The following is a 20,115-nucleotide window of genomic DNA, read 5'->3' as shown; positions in this document are numbered from 1 at the left end:
CAGGGAATTCCAGACTGCACCCCAACCCAGAAGGCTGGCATCTGTCGTTACAATTGTCCAATCTGGCCTGCGAAAGGTCATACCTTTGGACAGATGGACCCGAGATAGCCACCAGAGAAGAGAATCTCTGGTCTCTTGATCCAGATTTAGTAGAGGGGACAAATCTGTGTAATCCCCATTCCACTGACTGAGCATGCATAGTTGCAGCGGTCTGAGATGTAGGCGCGCAAACGGTACTTTGTCCATTGCCGCTACCATTAAGCCGATTACTTCCATGCACTGAGCCACCGAAGGGCGCGGAATAGAATGGAGAACACGGCAAGAATTTAGAAGTTTTGATAACCTGGACTCCGCCAGGTAAATTTTCATTTCTACAGAATCTATCAGAGTCCCTAGGAAGGAGACTCTTGTGAGTGGGGATAGAGAACTCTTTTTCCTCGTTCACTTTCCACCCATGCGACCTCAGAAATGCCAGAACTATGTCCGTATGGGACTTGGCAATTTGGAAGTTTGACGCCTGTATCAGGATGTCGTCTAGATAAGGGGCCACTGCTATGCCCCGCGGCCTTAGGACTGCCAGAAGCAACCCTAGAACCTTTGTAAAAATTCTTGGGGCTGTAGCTAACCCGAAGGGAAGAGCCACAAACTGGTAATACCTGTCCAGAAAGGCAAACCTTAGGAACCGATGATGATCTTTGTGTATCGGAATGTGAAGGTAAGCATCCTTTAAATCCACGGTAGTCATATATTGACCCTCCTGGATCATAGGTAGGATGGTCCGAATAGTTTCCATTTTGAATGATGGAACTCTGAGGAATTTGTTTAAGATCTTTAGATCCAAGATTGGTCTGAAGGTTCCCTCTTTTTTGGGAACCACAAACAGATTTGAGTAAAATCCCTGTCCCTGTTCCTCCTTTGGAACTGGATGGATCACTCCTATAACTAGAAGGTCTTGCACACAGTGTAAGAATGCCTCTTTCTTTATCTGGTTCACAGATAATCGTGAAAGGTGAAATCTCCCTTGTGGAGGGGAAGCCTTGAAGTCCAGAAGATACCCCTGAGATATAATCTCCAACGCCCAGGGATCCTGAACATCTCTTCCCCAAGCCTGGGTGAAGAGAGAAAGTCTGTCCCCTACTAGATCCGTTACCGGATAGGGGGCCGTTCCTTCATGCTGTCTTAGAGGCAGCAGCAGGCTTTTTGGCCTGCTTGCCTTTGTTCCAGGACTGGTTAGGTTTCCAGGCCGTCTTGGACTGAGCAAAAGTTCCCTCTTGGTTTGCAGCAGAGGAAGTTGATGCTGCACTTGCCTTGAAGTTTCGAAAGGCACGAAAATTAGACTGTTTGGCCCTTGATTTGGACCTGTCCTGAGGAAGGGCATGACCTTTACCTACAGTAATGTCAGCAATAATTTCCTTCAAACCAGGCTTGAATAGGGTCTGTCCCTTGAAGGGAATGTTAAGTAATTTAGACTTTGAAGTCACGTCAGCTGACCAAGATTTAAGCCATAGCGCCCTGCGCGCCTGGATGGCAGATCCAGAATTCTTAGCCGTTAGTTTAGTCAAATGAACAATGGCATCAGAAACAAAAGAATTAGCTAGCTTAAGTGCTCTAAGCTTGTTAAGTATTTCATCCAATGGAGTCGTTGCCTGTAAAGCCTCTTCCAGAGACTCAAACCAGAACGCTGCAGCAGCAGTGACAGGAGCAATGCATGCAAGGGGCTGCAGGATAAAACCTTGTTGAATAAACATTTTCTTAAGGTAACCCTCTAATTTTTTATCCATAGGATCTGAAAAAGCACAACTGTCCTCGACAGGGATAGTAGTACGCTTTGCTAAAGTAGAAACTGCTCCCTCCACCTTAGGGACCGTTTGCCATATGTCCCGTGTGGTGGCGTCTATGGGAAACATTTTTCTAAAAATAGGAGGAAGGGAAAAACGGCACACCGGGTCTATCCCACTCTTTATTAATAATTTCTGTAAACCTTTTAGGTATTGGAAAAACCTCAGTACACACCGGCACTGCAAAGTATTTATCCAGTCTACACAATTTCTCTGGCACTGCAATTGTGTCACAGTCATTCAGAGCAGCTAAAACCTCCCTAAGCAGTACACGGAGGTTCTCAAGCTTAAATTTAAAAGTAGAAATATCAGAATCAGGTTTCCCTGAGTCAGAGATATCACCCACAGACTGAAGGTCTCCTTCCTCAGCTTCTGCATATTGTGAGGCAGTATCAGACATGGACCTTAAAGCGTCTGTATGCTCTGTATTAAGCCTAACACCAGAGCTATCACGCTTTCCTCTAAATTCAGGCAGCCTGGCTAATACCGCTGACAGTGTATTATCCATGACTGCCGCCATGTCTTGTAAAGTAATCGCTATGGGCGCCCTTGATGTACTTGGCGCCATTTGAGCGTGAGTCCCTTGAGCGGGAGTCAAAGGGTCTGACACGTGGGGAGAGTTAGTCGGCATAACTTCCCCCTCGTCAGAATCCTCTGGTGATAAATTTTTTAAAGACAAAAGCTGATCTTTATTGTTTAAAGTGAAATCAATACATTTAGTACACATTCTCATATGGGGTTCCACCATGGCTTTTAAACATAATGAACAAGGAGTTTCCTCTATGTCAGACATGTTTGTACAGACTAGCAATGAGACTAGCAAGCTTGGAAAACACTTTAAATCAAGTTAACAAGCCTATATAAAAAAACGGTACTGTGCCTTTAAGAGAAACAAATTTTGTCAAAATTTGAAAAACAGTGAAAAAAGGCAGTAAATCAAACGAAATTTTTACAGTGTATGTAATAGGTTAGCAGAGCATTGCACCCGCTTGCAAATGGATGATTAACCCCTAAATGCAAAAAACGGATAAAAAAAACTAAATAAACGTTTTTTAAACAGTCACAACAACTGCCACAGCTCTACTGTGGCCCTACCTTCCTCAATAAATGACTTTTGAAGCCTTTAGAGCCCTTCAGAGATGTTCTATAGCATGCAGGGGACTGCTGAGGGAAGCTGAATGTCTCTGTCTGTAATTTTAACTGCGCAAAAAAAGCGCTAAAATAGGCCCCTCCCACTCATACTACAACAGTGGAAAGCCTCAGGAAACTGTTTCTAGGCAAAAATCAAGCCAGCCATGTGGAAAAAACTAGGCCCCAATAAAGTTTTATCACCAAAGCATATATAAAAACGATTAAACATGCCAGCAAACATTTTATATTGCCATTTTATAAAAGTATATATCTCTGATAGTAAGCCTGATACAAGTCGCTATTAAATCACTGTATTTAGGCTTAACTTACATTAATCCGGTATCAGCAAAATTTTCTAGTCCCTAGAAAAACTTAAAACTGCACATACCTTATAGCAGGATAACCTGCACGCCATTCTCCCTCTGAAGTTACCTCACTCCTCAGACATATGTGAAAACAGCAGTGGATCTTAGTTACAAGCTGCTAAGATCATAGAAAACGCAGGCAGATTCTTCTTCTAAATACTGCCCGAGATAAAATAGTACAACTCTGGTACTATTTGAAAATAACAAACTTTTGATTGAAGAAAAAACTAACTATATTTTACCACTCTCCTCTTACTACCTCCATCTTTGTTGAGAGTTGCAAGAGAATGACTGGGTATGGCAGTTAGGGGAGGAGCTATATAGCAGCTCTGCTGTGGGTGTCCTCTTGCAACTTCCTGTTGGGGAGGAGAATATACCACAAGTAATGGATGATCCGTGGACTGGATACACCTTACAAGAGAAAAGGTTGTTATTCTGAAACGGTGTAAATTGAACCATTGTAAAACGAGGGCCATCTGTATTTAGTTTTAAATAGGAATAATTTAGTTAATGATAGGAATATTTATTTAAATGATATTTAAGTTAGTGGGTGTTAGGTTTAGGGGTTAATAACTTTAATATAGTGGTGGTGACGTTGGGGGCGGCAGATTAGGGGTTAATAAATGTAGGAAGGTTGTGGCGACATTGGGGGCGTCAGATTAGGGGTTAATAAATATAATGTAGGTGTCGGCGATGTTGGGGGCAGCAGATTAGGGGTTCTTAACTATAATGTAGGTGTCGGCGATGTCGGGGTGTTTAGACTCGGGTTCATGTTAGGGTGTTAGGTGTAAACATAAATTTTATTTCCCCCTAGGAATCAATGGGGCTGCGTTACTGAGTTTTACGCTGCTTTTTTGCAGGTGTTAGACTTTTTTTCAGCCGTCTCTCCCCGTTGATTCCTATTGGGAAATCGTGCACGAGCACGTTACACCAGCTCACCGCTGACTTAAGCAGCGCTGGTATTGAAGTGAGATATGGAGCAAAATTTTGCTCAACGCTCACTTCTTGTCTTTTAACGACGGGTTTCTGAAAACTTGTAATACCAGCGCTGCAGGTAAGTGAGCGGTGGGAGAAAACTGCTCGCTAGCACCGCATAGCCTCTAACGCAAAACTCGTAATCTAGCCCTTTTTTCACCACAGTACTAAGACAATTTTAAACTTTTTTTTGCTACCTATATTTAAACCCTATGGCAAGTCAACACAAATTATATACAGTATTTTCAGCAGGCCCAGCAGATTCACAATATAACATTATTATATTTATAGCATCTGAAATAGCTGAGGCAAAAACTGTTAAAAAAAAAAAAAGTATGATTTTTGCTTAGATTTTAGTAAATAATATGAAAATGGCCAAACAAATCTCTATCTGTTTTTTTACTTTATTTTAAAAGATCAGTTGGTGGTACTGCTCCAGCAGGCGATTCTCTTTCAAATAAGGGGTATTGGAGGTTTGTAGCTGCTAAGAACCTCCCCCATATAGCTCTATTGCAGCTACACTAATCTTCCTGAATCTACCCTCATTGTGATGTCATCACATGCATACAAGGTGACATCACCAGCACTCTCACGAAGCCTGGAAGTGCAGCCCACTGGGCCACAAATGATCCCCGGCCTGTAGTGGGGGGATCACAGAAAAGAGTGTTTGATCGGCAAACCCCACGCAAGACGAGAACGGCTCGTCATGCGCCCACAGGCCACAATCTGCATGCGCATATTGAAGTGGTTAACAATGTTATACACCATAAAAACACTGCTGCCATCTAGTGATCAAAAGCATTCTTGAAAAACTGTTGCTATATACAGTAGTTCTCAAAACATGTGCATGGTAGCTACCTAGGTATTCAAATTATACAATGATAAAGAAAATTCGATAATAAATTAAATTGTAAACATATTTAACTCTTTCACTGCAAAGTTTTTTTCAGACCCCTGTTCTAAGCTGCCTTTGTTCTTATTTTACTACTGATAGAAAAGACAAAATTAAAATGTGAATTGGTGCATTTAATTAAACAAACATTTTTGCAATATACTTCCATGAGCAAAAATGCTTCCAGTAAAAGTTTTTACTGTTGCTCAGCGGCATACGCACATATCCTGTGAGAGTCTGTGCACCGAGTATTCAAACAACATGCTTTTGAAAAGAGCTGGCAGTGGTGTCTATTGCATCTGTAAAGACAATTTGTATCATACAAGCCACCACTGACTCTATGAGAAGGTGTGATGTTTGAAAACTGGGCCCTACAAGCATATGTGCATTTAAATTCACCCGTGCACATTTACATTTTGACCTTTCTAGCCCATTAAATTTAAACACGATTATAATTCATATTTGAGTGAGTGACCCATACAATTCTATATATTTTTTTTAGCAGGTGGTGCAAATTCAGAACATACCATTATTATTCTTATACTTCATTGCATGTGAGAAGGCTACAAAAAATGTTAAAACCCATAAAGGCTTCTGGAGGTAGTAATACAAACTTTTGCCCTGGTGATAGAAGCATATGTTTCTCCACATTAAAACCCAATGTTCTGACTTTTTATTTTTGTGGGGGGTTTTGTGCTTTTCAAGGCCACCACCAATACCGTTTGACATAGCAGATGATACTATTTCATCTGTAGCTAATAAAGGAGCTGATATCAGGGGGTTTGATTAACCTCTGTCCATCAAAATCCCCCAGAGGAGCTATAATTGCATCTCCCCTTTGTGATGTCACCATGTTTGTGGCAAAAACTGAAATACGTTTCTTTTAGTTTGCCATCTACTTTCCTGACCGTGGCTCCTCAAAAAGTGGATATCTAATGAAAATAAATGCATAAAAGGCTTGTATATCTTCATTTCTGCTTTGTTTTATTACCTTAGGATGCCTTGTGGGATGTGTCCGGCAAAGGCTGGCAACACAGTGATCATTCCCAAGGATCTCATTCTGTTAAGGATCTTGTACTGGTAATTTTGAAAGGAGAGAGGAAAAATAAACTAAGCTCTTCCAATCACATATGAACAGTTATCTGCATATATAGAATACAAATAAAAAACTAGGTAAAAGTCATTTAAAAAGGCACAGCTGTGTAGGAATATGGTTGCCCAGAACCAATATAAACTAATTTTACATTTAAAATGGTAAATAAATTGATTAATTTTCCTAAACTTAAGATGCAAAGTGCCTCCCTCCATTTGACAGTAAAAGTGACACTGCCATTAGTAACCAATACCCATGGAATATTCAACTCCCATTGACAAGGTTACCTGCAAGTACAGTTGCCTTTCCATCCAGGAAGAAGGTAGAGGACCACCCCAGGTATGGATATTACCCATCCGACCCCAGGCCAAAAATGCTGGTCCAGTGAAGAACTCATCAAGTTCGGATTGTTTCAGACCCAGAGACAAATAAACCTAAAATTATAAAAATAATAATTATACTAAAAAAAACCCCCAAAGGAATTACTCTCCTGCAAACACATATAACACTCAGCCTTATTAAGAATACAGTAAAATCCAGATTAAAGGGACATTAAATGCTAAATAAATCATTGCTTGAATTATGTATTCATAGCAAAGATTAGCCTGAGAATAATTTGTATATGTATTTTTAAAAATTATATTAGTTGTTTAAATACTGAAAAAATAAGGGTAAAGTTATTGTTCATAAAGTAGTGGGCGTCACCATATTGTAACGTAGGTTACATTGAGGTCAATTAGAAATGGTTATAAAAGGCTTACTATAAACTTTCAAGATTAAGAAAGTACATGCAGTTAAAAAACAACTTTCCAATTTACTTTGCTCTCTTGTTATACTTAGGTAGACTCAGGAGCATGCACGTGTCATTAGCATTCCAACAGAAACTACAACAATGTATCTTTGTAACAAGGTATCTCTACCCATAAAACTAAAAATCTGAATTATACTTTCAAGAAGTCTTACCCGCTGCCAAATGGCCTCTTGGCCTGTGAACGCAAGGGGCATGTTGATGCCATTTAGTGCCATCCAATCGATCTCTTTCTCCCAGCGATCCCAGTTCCACCACACAAAGGAGTAACTGGAGGTGCAGACATTCTGATAGTAACGGAACCTGGAAGAAGAGGAACTCTTTAAATCAATGGCTGCAATTACATAATTCAACAGACTTTGTGGAGAATTTAACAAGGATCCTTTACAGCATGATTGAGTTTTAACCTTTGCTGAACTGAAATTGTTCAAAGTTACTTCTACTAAATGTGCCTAAAGTTGGTAAAGAGACATAAATATTGGAAATTAATCATACTTACCAAAGTGTGACTAATTGTCCACATTTAAACTCAGCTGCCCAGGCAAAAAAACACCATCAAAGACTGGTCCCTTTAAAAGAAGCCAATCTTTGCTGGTGAATGTAAGCAGGATGTATCAAGATAGCTCCCACCAACCACTTTTTGCAGGATTACACTTCTAAAAATATTGCCAGGTTTAATGCCTCCAGTTGCCGTTACTAGCTTTAAAGGAACAGTAACATCATGTAATTACAAGACATTTCTGTTGTGTCAATATAGAATAACATATTAGTCATGCCTAAATGTTTTGTAAAACAATTAACATCCTTTCACCTACAATTATTTTCAACAGCCAAATCCCACCCACCATTTGCCATGTTCGGAGGAGCTAATCTGGGCCAGCCACATAATAATATTAGTATAAAATGCATTGATTTGTAGTCGTTATCAGCTGAACCCAATTAGGGAAAGATATGTGGCTTTATGAAGTCAGCAGGGTTGAATTCAAGTTCTGAGAATTGGAGAATCCACAATTTTCAGAGCTAAGTTATAATTAAAGGAGGCAAAATAAATAATGACAGTATATTGCAAAGTTGTTTTACTACATATAACTAAATATTTTCTATAAAAACTTTTTATTGTGTTAATGTAGCTAAGACTGAGTGCCAGTACAACTATAGCACCTGCTGCTACACGTTCTTGGAGTATGGGCTAGATATTTTAATAAATTTGACTTTATCAGTTGAACTACTATTTGCCAAAAGAGTTAATAAAAAGAAAAGGAATAGATTATGATGTAAGTTACAATAGGCGTATATTTCAGCAATGAGGATACCAATTTATATGCATATTATTAGACTTGATGTGGATTGTGTGACCGGCATGCATGGCATGGAGCATTTTGGGGAGTTCTTGGCTTTGGAACAGCACAAAACCCAAGTGCAGCAAACATGTGCCCTTGTCTAATGAGGGCTCACAACTAATGCCAGCAATCAGTCGGCTACTCATAAGACTGGCTGACTTGTGTCAGGGATATACAATACTCATGTGGTGATGGTCCCATTTCAAGAATCTACTTTAATTCAGACTCTTTGTAATAATCTATACTTAACGACGGCTATGAGTAATACAATTTTGTGGCAGAAAAATAGAACATGGAACTAGAAAGATAAAGCATGAACATGTTACAGAAATACTCATGTACAATTAAGGCACCCACACATTTTTTTTTTTTTTTTTTTTTTAAATATTTTTTTATTGAGGCATTTGCATAAAACATAAATAAAACACAATACACCTTTTTGTCAAAAGAATAGGATACAAACATAAGTAACCAAAACATTTCGGCGTCTATATAATACATTGACTAAAGGCTAATGGGACCTCGATTTTTCAATAATATATCATGTATAACTGACCAGTTAGAAACATGGTTTTAGGCCCCAAGGACCAAGAGTATAGAAAATAAAAGATATCTGATGGTCAGAAGTCTAGCTCCTTAGGAGCTTCAAAAGGAGCGTGAACAAGGGGGGAGGGGATATTCAGCGGGTAAGCACTGCTATATTTAGAAGGGAAAGGGTGGAGGGCGGAGCCATATATATATGCTAATATTTTAGGGAACTTGGAGGGGGGTTTTAGTCCTGCCAATGAAGGAAATTGAATGGACCATGAAGCAGGGTTAACTATCCACTTATTGTTAGCTATGCATATACATAGTAGGGGTATATATAAAGGTTAAATAATCTATAGGTAGACAGATAATACATGTTTTATTAATTCCTTAACTTAGATGAGATGGAAGGCTCTGGTAATATGGGAGTTTTATAATTATAGGGGGATAAAGTGGGGAGTAGGCCATAGGGTTATGATAACATATGTTAGGATTGGGTATCAATAGTATGCAAAAAATAAACTCATATCTAGGCTAGCAAGGGAAGGAAAGTCACTTGTAGTGTAGGGCAATATCACAAATAAAACCCTTAATCTAGAGTTATCAAGCTTGCAAGTTCTCACTAGACCAAAGTAAATCAAATAAATAAATAAAAAAAAAATAAAAAAAAAAAATGGAGGGCAGTATATTAGTACTAGCATGGCTCTGGTGATATATCAGTATTGTAAAGCATCAAGGATTGAAACGCTCCCTGCATTAGATAATAGCTTACTTACATGTAGATATACATACTCCCTAATAGTGAGATATCTAGAAGCTAGGTTGGGGCCTATATTAAACAATCATAGGGAAGTATATCCAATATAAATAACCCGTCTAGTCTCTGATGGCTCTGTTGGGTTAAACTCCAATAAAAGGACTATTTAGTTAGGTTCTCACGTAGTAGATTTTAAAAATATAACTTGGGAACACACACATTGTGTCAGAGCATGAAATATCAACTAAACTGGATCATTATTTATAGTGGGCAAGCTACCTGTACAAAGTTGAAGCAGGCCTGCTTTTATTGTAATATCGTGCTAGGCTTATGCTAAGTAAAATAGGTAATTTGAAATACACTATGTGGCTTGTAGAGAGAAGCACTACTCAGCAGTAAGGTTGTGATATCGCTATGAGCTATATACTTAATGATAAAGAGTGGTGCTGCTGTCTGGTAGCAAGTGTATAACTTTAGGCAGTGCACCTCGGGATAAAGTGGAGGGACATAACATATAACCATGAGTCACTAACAGATATAACAGGTAATTACGATTCTGCGTCTGCATATGTAGGGGGAAAGACTCAAATAGATCCCTCATAGGTATTATACAACTAAGGTAGAACAACAATCACATCAATTTAGTATAAGACCTAATATCCTGTGGATAAACTAGTAATAAACTGCATAACATAAAGGACTATTGTCATGTTGTCTGGGGCTATGCGTGACACCAAGAGCACATGATAGTAAATATTGAACCACATATATAGCTAAAATAAGTACAACACTTCTAACAGTAAATTTAGGGACATCCAGCTGCCTCATTTACATTTACCAGCTTAAATAAACAATAGTTCAGGGAGGATTGCAAACAGAGGCGTATGTTCCAGCAATCCAATCTAATTAAGCTGTTTAAGTTATGCCCGTTGGAGCATAAGAGCCATCTTGTTCTATGATTCTTTGCATAAATTGCAACAATACAATGGTCATAGGCATACACATTACATTATACCCCTTCTAACTCTTATATCCTAATATAGATATATTTTAATACTGGAAAAAAAAAAAAAACTGTCCTCTCTGGCTTTACATTTCCTCAAATAAGCTAGGTGTAAGTCCAGAAACAAACAAGACATGCAGATATTAGTGAGGCTGAAGAGCCAAAAAAAAAAAAAAAAAGATTCCCAGGTTCTCAGAGTAGTAACCCGTCATTTAGAAGTCCATTTTTATCAGGAGTCCAGTATACTTCTGTCTTGAGGTTATATGCCCTGTCACTAATGTGCAGGATCTAGCCACGGGAGATGGCGGAGCAGTTAATATAAATGCACCCAACATCACTACTTCTAAGGTTTGGACCTCTCTAGCTTTACATTTACTCAAACATGTTAGGTATGAGTCCAGAAACAAACAAGACATGTGGATATTAGCGAGGCTGAAGAGCCAAAGAAAAGATCCCAGGTTCTCAGAGTGTTAACTCGTCATTTAGGAGTCCAATTTTTATTAAGAGTTCAGTATATTGCTGTCTTGTATTTATATGCTCTGTCACTAATGTGTAGGATCTAGTCACAGCAAATGGCGGTACAGTTAGTATGGATTATAGACAGCAGCAATGAAGATATTAAGCTCCAGGTTAATTCACTCACAGTCTCAGTGTCCACATAGCTCATCGTGTACATGTGAAAGATGAGCGAAGAGGACAGGGGTGCTTCTGATCTAGATCTATCCCACACCAGTTTTGAGGCTAAAAAATGAGGGAGATGCAGTCTGTGTCAGCTTGGGTTTTGTCTCAGAAATGGCTATGAGCAATGTTACTGTCAGCAGGATGTTCATTCGTTTTCTAACAGGTCCCTCTGTTAATGCCCAGATATATGTCAGTTGCCATTTAGTAACCCCTCTGCTTGGTACATATGGTAGGATACTTATCTGGGGAGTCCCATCTATGCAGATCCCGAGTTTCTCCGTGCAGTGACCTAGGATCCCAAGCGTAGGAAAGAAAGTAGCAGCAAGATGATGCGGCCTATCACCAAGTGAACCGATCGTGGCTGTCATATCTCTGCTTGATTCCGCATCTCTCCCGGCATCAGCGGTGGGTTGAGGATGTGAGCCATGTATAACAGCACTGCATTGTTGAGCGCTACTGAGCCGCTTCTGTCCCTCAGTCAAAGTCCCGTTCTGGGAGGGCATTCCACAATAAGAAAAAGAGGGGTTACCTGCACGATCTATGGAAGGTAGGCTCTTGTTCAGGAAGGGAGTGTCGCATCTGTTCTCTTTACAGATCGATACAATATCCTCGTATTGGCTATCCATTTTGCTCTCCAACTCCCGCAGGAGGAGCTTGACTATTATGTGCGGGTCCTCCATTGCAAGACAGTATCCCAAACGTGCTATATTCTATACATATCCTCATATAGGTCACACACTTTAACTGTTTGGCCTCTCTGTGAGCGTAGTTACCCCGCAATTGTCAGGGGCTAAGTGGAAGTGGGGGGTTCAGATGACCCGGTCAATGCAGCTGCTCTCAATACGCTAACCCTCCAAGGTGCCTTAGTTAGAGGTAGGGATAAATAGCTTTAGCTAGCGTCTCTGCTCTAGAGGGATATGGGCGCCATTTCCCGCCGTCAGGGCCTCTTCATATCAGAGTACTATATCACCATTGCTGCATTAAAGAAGCGTCCAAATGTATCTACATTGTGTATATAAGCTCTTACTTAAGATCCGTAGATGATATTATAGCTTCTTTAGTTCAAAAATCTCGCCAAAGTTAGGTAGATAAAAGGTTATATAAGGGAGCTTCAGATACACACGTCTAGTCTCGTTGGTGGTTAGCTCCGCCCCCACCCACACATTTTTTGAGTATACAATAAAAAAATAAAAACAATAATCCTATTTACTTCTATTACCAAATTTACTTTGTTTTCTTGGTATGCTTTGCTAAAATGCAGATAGGTAGGCTCAGGAGCATGCATGTGTCTGGACAATATATGGCAGCAGTTTTGCAAAAATAACTTTAAAAATGTTATACATTTGCAAGATTACTAGGTGGCAGTAGGTGGGAACCATACCTATCTAGGTATGCTCTTCAATAAAGTATTCCATGGGAATTAAGCAAATTTGATAATAAAAGTCAGTGCTTTCCAGAGAAAATGTTGCCAGCTGTGTGGTATTATATGTAGCTGGGTCAGAGCAGAGTAATACTTTCTAATATTAGAATATTTTCTGCTATGTAAAGTACAAATTAAATGTATAATTTAAAAAATGTATTTAATGATAATATGAGCAATAAACATTGAAACATTTTAATATTAGCGAAGATTTTAGGTTTCATGTCCCTTGACACACTTATAGATTTCTGCGTTTTTTGTTTATGGTAATATGTCATTCATGGTATTAAAGGGACAGTAAAGTCATAATTAGACATTAATGATTTAGACAGAGCACACAATTTTAAACAAGTTTCCAATTTATTTTGATTATTTAATTTGCTTCCTTCACTTGTTATCCTTTGTTGAAAGGTTTATCTAGGTAAGTTCAGGAGAAGCTGCTGATTGATTGGTGGCTGTATATATATATATATATATATATATATATATATATATACACACACTCATTGGCTCATCCATGTGTTCAGTTAGAAACCAGTAGTGCATTGCTGCTCCTTCAACAAATGATAACAAATTTGATAATAGAAGTAAATTGAAAAGTTGTTGCATGTTCTACCTAAATCTTGAAATACATTTTTTTGGATTTCATGTCCCTTTAAGAAAAACATTATCTAATCTAAGAAGAATTTCACAATTCCAGGAGTCATTGCAATGATCTGAAAGTGCCCTGCAGGGGACAAGTAACAATGCCTTCCAGATGTCCCTTCTACAATAATTAAGGTGTGATGTAGAACGTCAGAACTAACATATGGTATAAATGATGGTTTTAATAAACATGTTTTTCATTTAAAACAACTGACAGGGACATTATGCCTGCATAAATGGGGAGATTCAGTTCAAACAGAATGTTTTTAAACAATGTTGCAAAATATTGTTATTAAAAGATAATTATTTTAATAATACATAAAAAAAAAAAGATTTTTATAAACATTTTTTCTGGATAAAATAACAGCCCCATTTCTATTTAGATTTTACTTTAATTACACAGTTCCATCTTGTAGAGACAGCCAGAAAGCTATAACAAATAAGCTCTTACTTCACATATATTAACTTAAAGAGACACTTTACAGTAACATGTGTTTCCCCTTAATGCATTCCATGTTTATTTTTTATATTTACAAGAACTATTTTTGCTCCTTGAAACCATCACCCATTGTTATGAAGAGCAATCCCATTTAGATCAGCAGACTTCCTCATGACATCTCTCTCTATACACAAATAACAATAGTTAGGAATTGAAATGTTAGTTATGTGTGGGGGTTTCAATGAGCAAAACAAGCTATTTCAGAGATGCTGTTGTGTCTTGATTACATAGCTTTTATTAGAAAATACTGCAGTATTCATAATTCTCAGTACAGGTTTTTTTTCAACAGACAAAATCAGTTATTTCATATGACAGAATAAAGGTAAAATGAATACGGGTAAAATAGATTATTGGGAATACATTAAAGGGGAGAGCATTGCTCCTTTAAGGGAAAACAGCAATCCTATTTCAGTCAAACTAGTCTGTCTCATGAAAATCTTTATGTTATAAGTTAAAAAGTTCCCATATGACAGGCTAAAGGGCACTGGTATTAGCCATAAAAAGTGATGCTCAGTTCTTACAGGAGTGCAAACTATTAAAGAAAGGGGACTGGTCTCATTTTACCCTTTAAAATAATATTCAAGGTTGCTCTGGACCTGTTGATCATGGCACAGTATATATTTGCTCCCTTAAAGAATGCTCACAACTGGAGGAAGATTCACTAATGTATTTGGTAGAAGCACTTTTTTGCACTCCCCCGCACTGAGCGTGAGCACCAGAGGGAACTAAACACTCCCCAGCACTGAGCGTGAGCACCAGAGGGAACTAAAGACTCCCCAGCACTGAGCGTGAGCACCAGAGGGAACTAAACACTCCCCAGCACTGAGCGTGAGCACCAGAGGGAACTAAACACTCCCCAGCACTGAGCGTGAGCACCAGAGGGAGCTAAAGACTCCCCAGCACTGAGCGTGAGCACCAGAGGGAACTAAACACTCCCCAGCACTGAGCGTGAGCACCAGAGGGAACTAAACCCTCCCCAGCACTGAGCGTGAGCACCAGAGGGAACTAAACCCTCCCCAGTACTGAGCGTGAGCACCAGAGGGAACTAAACACTCCCCAGCACTGAGCGTGAGCACCAGAGGGAGCTAAAGACTCCCCAGCACTGAGCGTGAGCACCAGAGGGAACTAAACACTCCCCAGTACTGAGCGTGAGCACCAGAGGGAACTAAACACTCCCCAGCACTGAGCGTGAGCACCAGAGGGAACTAAACACTCCCCAGTACTGAGCGTGAGCACCAGAGGGAACTAAACACTCCCCAGCACTGAGCGTGAGCACCAGAGGGAACTAAACACTCCCCAGCACTGAGCGTGAGCACCAGAGGGAACTAAACACTCCCCAGCACTGAGTGTGAGCACTAGAGGGAACTAAACACTCCTCAGCACTGAGCGTGAGCACCAGAGGGAACTAAACACTCCCCAGCACTGAGTGTGAGCACCAGAGAGTACTAAACACTCCCTAGCACTGAGCGTGAGCACCAGAGGGAGCTAAACACTCCCCAGCACTGAGCGTGAGCACCAGTGGGAACTAAACACTCCCCAGTACTGAGCGTGAGCACCAGAGGGAACTAAACACTCCCCAGTACTGAGTGTGAGCACCAGAGGGAACTAAACAATCTCTAGCACTGAGTGGTTTGTGATTTTAGTAAAAAAAAAAAAAAAACAGTGAAGGGCTGGCTTAGTGTTAGGCGGCACTGTGATGGACATCTGGTGCAATAAATTGTAGATCAGCAGTAGGTGGACAAAAACATAATTTATGCTTACCTGATAAATTTATTTCTCTTGTAGTGTGTTCAGTCCACAGGTCATCCATTACTTATGGGATATATTCTCCTTCCCAACAGGAAGTTGCAAGAGGATCACCCAAGCAGAGCTGCTATATAGCTCCTCCCCTCACATGTCATATCCAGTAATTCGACCGAAACAAGACGAGAAAGGAGAAACTATAAGGTGCAGTGGTGACTGGAGTTATAATTTTAAAATTTAGAACCTGCCTTAAAAAGACAGGGCGGGCCGTGGACTGAACACACTACAAGAGAAATAAATTTATCAGGTAAGCATAAATTATGTTTTCTCTTGTTAAGTGTGTTCAGTCCACGGGTCATCCATTACTTAGGGGATACCAATACCAAAGCTAAGTACACGGATGATGGGAGGGACAAGGCAGGAACATTAAACAGAAGGAACCACTGCCTGTAGAACCTTTCTCCCAAAACCAGCCTCCGAAGAAGCGAAAGTGTCAAATTTGTAAAATTTGGAAAAAGTATGAAGTGAAGACCAAGTTGCAGCCTTGCAAATCTGTTCAACAGAGGCCTCATTCTTAAAGGCCCAGGTGGAAGCCACAGCTCTAGTGGAATGAGCTGTAATTCTTTCAGGAGGCTGCTGTCCAGCAGTCTCATAGGCTAAACGTATTATGCTACGAAGCCAGAAAGAGAGAGAGGTAGCCGAAGCCTTTTGACCTCTCCTCTGACCAGAGTAAACGACAAACAGAGAAGAAGTTTGTCTAAAATCTTTAGTTGCCTGTAAGTAGAACTTCAGAGCACGGACCACGTCTAGATTATGCAAAAGACGTTCCTTCTTTGAAGAAGGATTAGGACATAATGATGGAACAACAATCTCTTGATTGATATTCCTGTTAGAAACAACCTTAGGTAAAAACCCAGGTTTCATACGCAGAACTACCTTGTCTGAATGAAAGATCAGATAAGGAGAATCACAATGTAAGGCAGATAACTCAGAGACTCTTCGAGCCGAGGAAATAGCCATCAAAAACAAAACTTTCCAAGATAAAATCTTAATATCAATGGAATGAAGGGGTTCAAACGGAACACCCTGAAGAACTTTAAGAACCAAGTTTAAGCTCCACGGAGGAGCAACAGCTTTAAACACAGGCTTAACTCTAGCCAAAGCCTGACAAAAGGCCTGGACGTCTGGATTCTCTGCCTGACGTTTGTGTAAAAGAATAGACAGAGCTGAAATCTGTCCCTTTAGCGAACTAGCGGATAAACCCTTTTCTAAACCCTCTTGTAGAAAAGCAAATATCCTAGGAATCCTAACCTTACTCCATGAGTAACTCTTGGATTCGCACCAATATAAATATTTACGCCATATCTTATGGTAAATTTTTCTGGTCACAGGTTTCCGAGCCTGTATCAATGTATCAATAACCGAATCCGAAAACCCACGCTTTGATAGAATCAAGCGTTCAATTTCCAGGCAGTCAGCCTCAGAGAAATTAGGTTTGGATGGTTGAAAGGACCCTGAATTAGAAGGTCCTGCCTCAGAGGAAGAGACCATGGTGGACAGGACGACATGTCCACTAGGTCTGCATACCAGGTCCTGCGTGGCCACGCAGGCGCTATCAGAATTACCGATGCCTTCTCCTGTTTGATCCTGGCAATCAATCGAGGTAGCAACGGAAATGGTGGAAACACATAAGCTATGTTGAAAACCCAAGGGGCTGCTAATGCATCTACCAGCACCGCTCCCGGGTCCCTGGACCTGGATCCGTAACAAGGAAGCTTCACGTTCTGGCGAGATGCCATGAGATCCAGATCCGGTTTGCCCCAACGACGAATCAGTTGAGCAAATACCTCCGGGTGAAGTTCCCACTCTCCCGGATGAAAAGTCTGGCGACTTAGGAAATCCGCCTCCCAGTTCTCTATGCCTGGGATGTAAATCGCTGACAGGTGGCAAGAGTGAGACTCTGCCCAGCGAATTATCTTTGAGACTTCCAACATCGCTAGGGAACTCCTGGTTCCCCCTTGATGATTGATGTAAGCCACAGTCGTGATATTGTCCGACTGAAATCTGATGAACCTCAGTTTTGCTAACTGAGGCCAAGCTAGAAGAGCATTGAATATTGCTCTTAATTCTAGAATGTTTATTGGAAGGAGTTTCTCCTCCTGAGTCCACGATCCCTGAGCCTTCAGGGAATTCCAGACTGCTCCCCAGCCTAGAAGGCTGGCATCCGTTGTTACAATCATCCAATCTGGTCTGCGAAAGGTCATTCCTTTGGACAGATGAACCGGTGACAACCACCAGAGAAGAGAATCTCTGGTCTCCTGGTCCAGATTTAGCAAAGGGGACAGATCTGAATAATCCCCGTTCCATTGACTGAGCATGCATAGTTGCAGCGGTCTGAGATGCAGGCACGCAAATGGCACTATGTCCATTGCCGCGACCATTAAGCCGATTACCTCCATGCACTGAGCTACTGATGGGCTTGGAACGGAATGAAGGACACGGCAAGCATTGAGAATCTTTGATAACCTGGACTCCGTCAGGTAAATCTTCATCTCTACAGAATCTATAAGAGTCCCTAGAAAAGGAACCCTTGTGAGTGGTAACAGAGAACTCTTTTCCACGTTCACTTTCCACCCATGCGACCTCAGAAATGCTAGAACTATCTCTGTATGAGACTTTGCATTCTGAAAACTTGACGCTTGTATCTGAATGTCGTCTAGGTACGGAGCCACCGCTATGCCTCGTGGTCTTAGTACCGCCAGAAGTGAAGCCAGAACCTTCGTAAAAATTCTCGGGGCCGTGGCTAACCCGAAGGGAAGAGCCACAAACTGGTAATGCCTGTCTAGAAAGGCAAACCTTAGGTACCGATAATGATCTTTGTGAATCGGTATGTGAAGGTAAGCATCCTTTAAGTCCACTGTGCTCATATATTGACCCTCTTGGATCATGGGTAGGATGGTTCGAATGATTTCCATCTTGAACGATGGTACCCTTAGGAATTTGTTTAAGATCTTTAAGTCCAAGATTGGTCTGAAGGTTCCCTCTTTTTTTGGGAACCACGAATAGATTTGAGTAAAATCCTTGTCCCTGTTCCGATCGCGGAACTGAGTGGATCACTCCCATGATTAAGAGGTCTTGTACACATTGTAGAAATGCCTCTCTCTTTACTAGGTTTGTTGATAACCTCGATAGATGGAACCTCCCTTGTGGAGGAGAGGTTTTGAAATCCAGAAGGTATCCCTGAGATATAATCTTCAACGTCCAGGGATCCTGCACATCTCTTGCCCAAGCCTGGGCGAAGAGAGAAAGTCTGCCCCCCACTAAATCCGTCTCCGGATAGGGGGCCCTGTCTTCATGCTGTCTTAGGGGCGGGAGTAGGCTTTCTGGCCTGCTTGCCCTTGTTCCATGACTGGTTGCCTTTCCAACCCTGTCTGTAACGAGCAGTAGTTCCTTCCTGTTTTGGAGCGGAGGAAGTTGATGCTGCTCCTGCCTTGAAGTTACGAAAGGCACGAAAATTAGACTGTTTGGCCTTTGTTTGGCCCTGTCCTGAGGAAGGGCGTGGCCCTTACCTCCCGTAATGTCAGCAATAATTTCCTTCAAGCCGGGCCCGAATAAGGTCTGCCCTTTGAAAGGAATGTTAAGTAGCTTAGACTTGGAAGTTACATCCGCTGACCAGGATTTAAGCCAGAGCGCTCTGCGCGTCTGTATGGCGAATCCGGAATTTTTAGCCGTAAGTTTGGTTAGATGTACTACGGCATCTGAAACAAACGCATTAGCTTGCTTAAGGGTTCTAACTTTGCACAAAGCCTCATCCAATGGCGCTGTGCGAATCGCCTCTTCCAGAGGCGCTAAAACAAGGTCCCTCCCACTCCTATTACAACAGTGGGAGCCCTGATATAACGGTTTCCATGCAGAAAATATATGTTAGCCATGTGGAAAATATCATGCCCAAAGAGATTTATCACCAAAGTACCTCACAAAAACGAATAACATGCCAGTAAACGTTTTATTAAAAAACAACATTTTCCAATGTCATGCAAAGTTATCACTAAGCCTGCTACCAGTCGCTACCACTGCAGATAAGGCTTAAGTATTATTTCAGTTTTAACAGCATTTTCTCAGTCAAATTCTAGTCCCTAGAAAATAACTCGACTGCGCATACATTTATCAGCCTGATACCAGTTGCCACTACTGCATTTAAGGCTGTACTAACATCATACGGTAACAGCAGTATTTTCTTAGTCAATTCCATTCCCAGAAAATAATGTACTGTACATACCTCATTTGCGGAGGACCCCGCATGCTATTCCCAGTTTCTGAAGTTACCCCACTCCTCAGAATGTCGAGAACAGCCAGTGGATCTTAGTTACGCCTGCTAAGATCATAGAAAAAAAACG

At 40.8% G+C, this 20,115-nt stretch overlaps 1 protein-coding gene across 1 annotated transcript in view; it reads right to left on the bottom strand.

Moving 5' to 3' along the window:
- Positions 1 to 20,115, bottom strand: part of NAGLU (N-acetyl-alpha-glucosaminidase) — a 51,430-nt gene that overhangs the window by 15,911 nt on the left and 15,404 nt on the right. The window contains exons 2-4 of the mRNA XM_053699207.1: positions 7,258 to 7,405; positions 6,582 to 6,728; positions 6,193 to 6,278 (exon numbers count right to left, since the gene is read on the bottom strand). Of these exons, the coding sequence (XP_053555182.1) occupies positions 6,193 to 6,278; positions 6,582 to 6,728; positions 7,258 to 7,405 (381 nt within the window). The remainder of the gene's footprint in view (positions 1 to 6,192; positions 6,279 to 6,581; positions 6,729 to 7,257; positions 7,406 to 20,115) is intronic.

The sequence above is a fragment of the Bombina bombina genome, chromosome 1, assembly GCF_027579735.1.
Source record: "Bombina bombina isolate aBomBom1 chromosome 1, aBomBom1.pri, whole genome shotgun sequence".
Lineage (NCBI taxonomy): Eukaryota > Metazoa > Chordata > Amphibia > Anura > Bombinatoridae > Bombina > Bombina bombina.
This window is presented reverse-complemented; position numbering and strand designations above follow the sequence as displayed.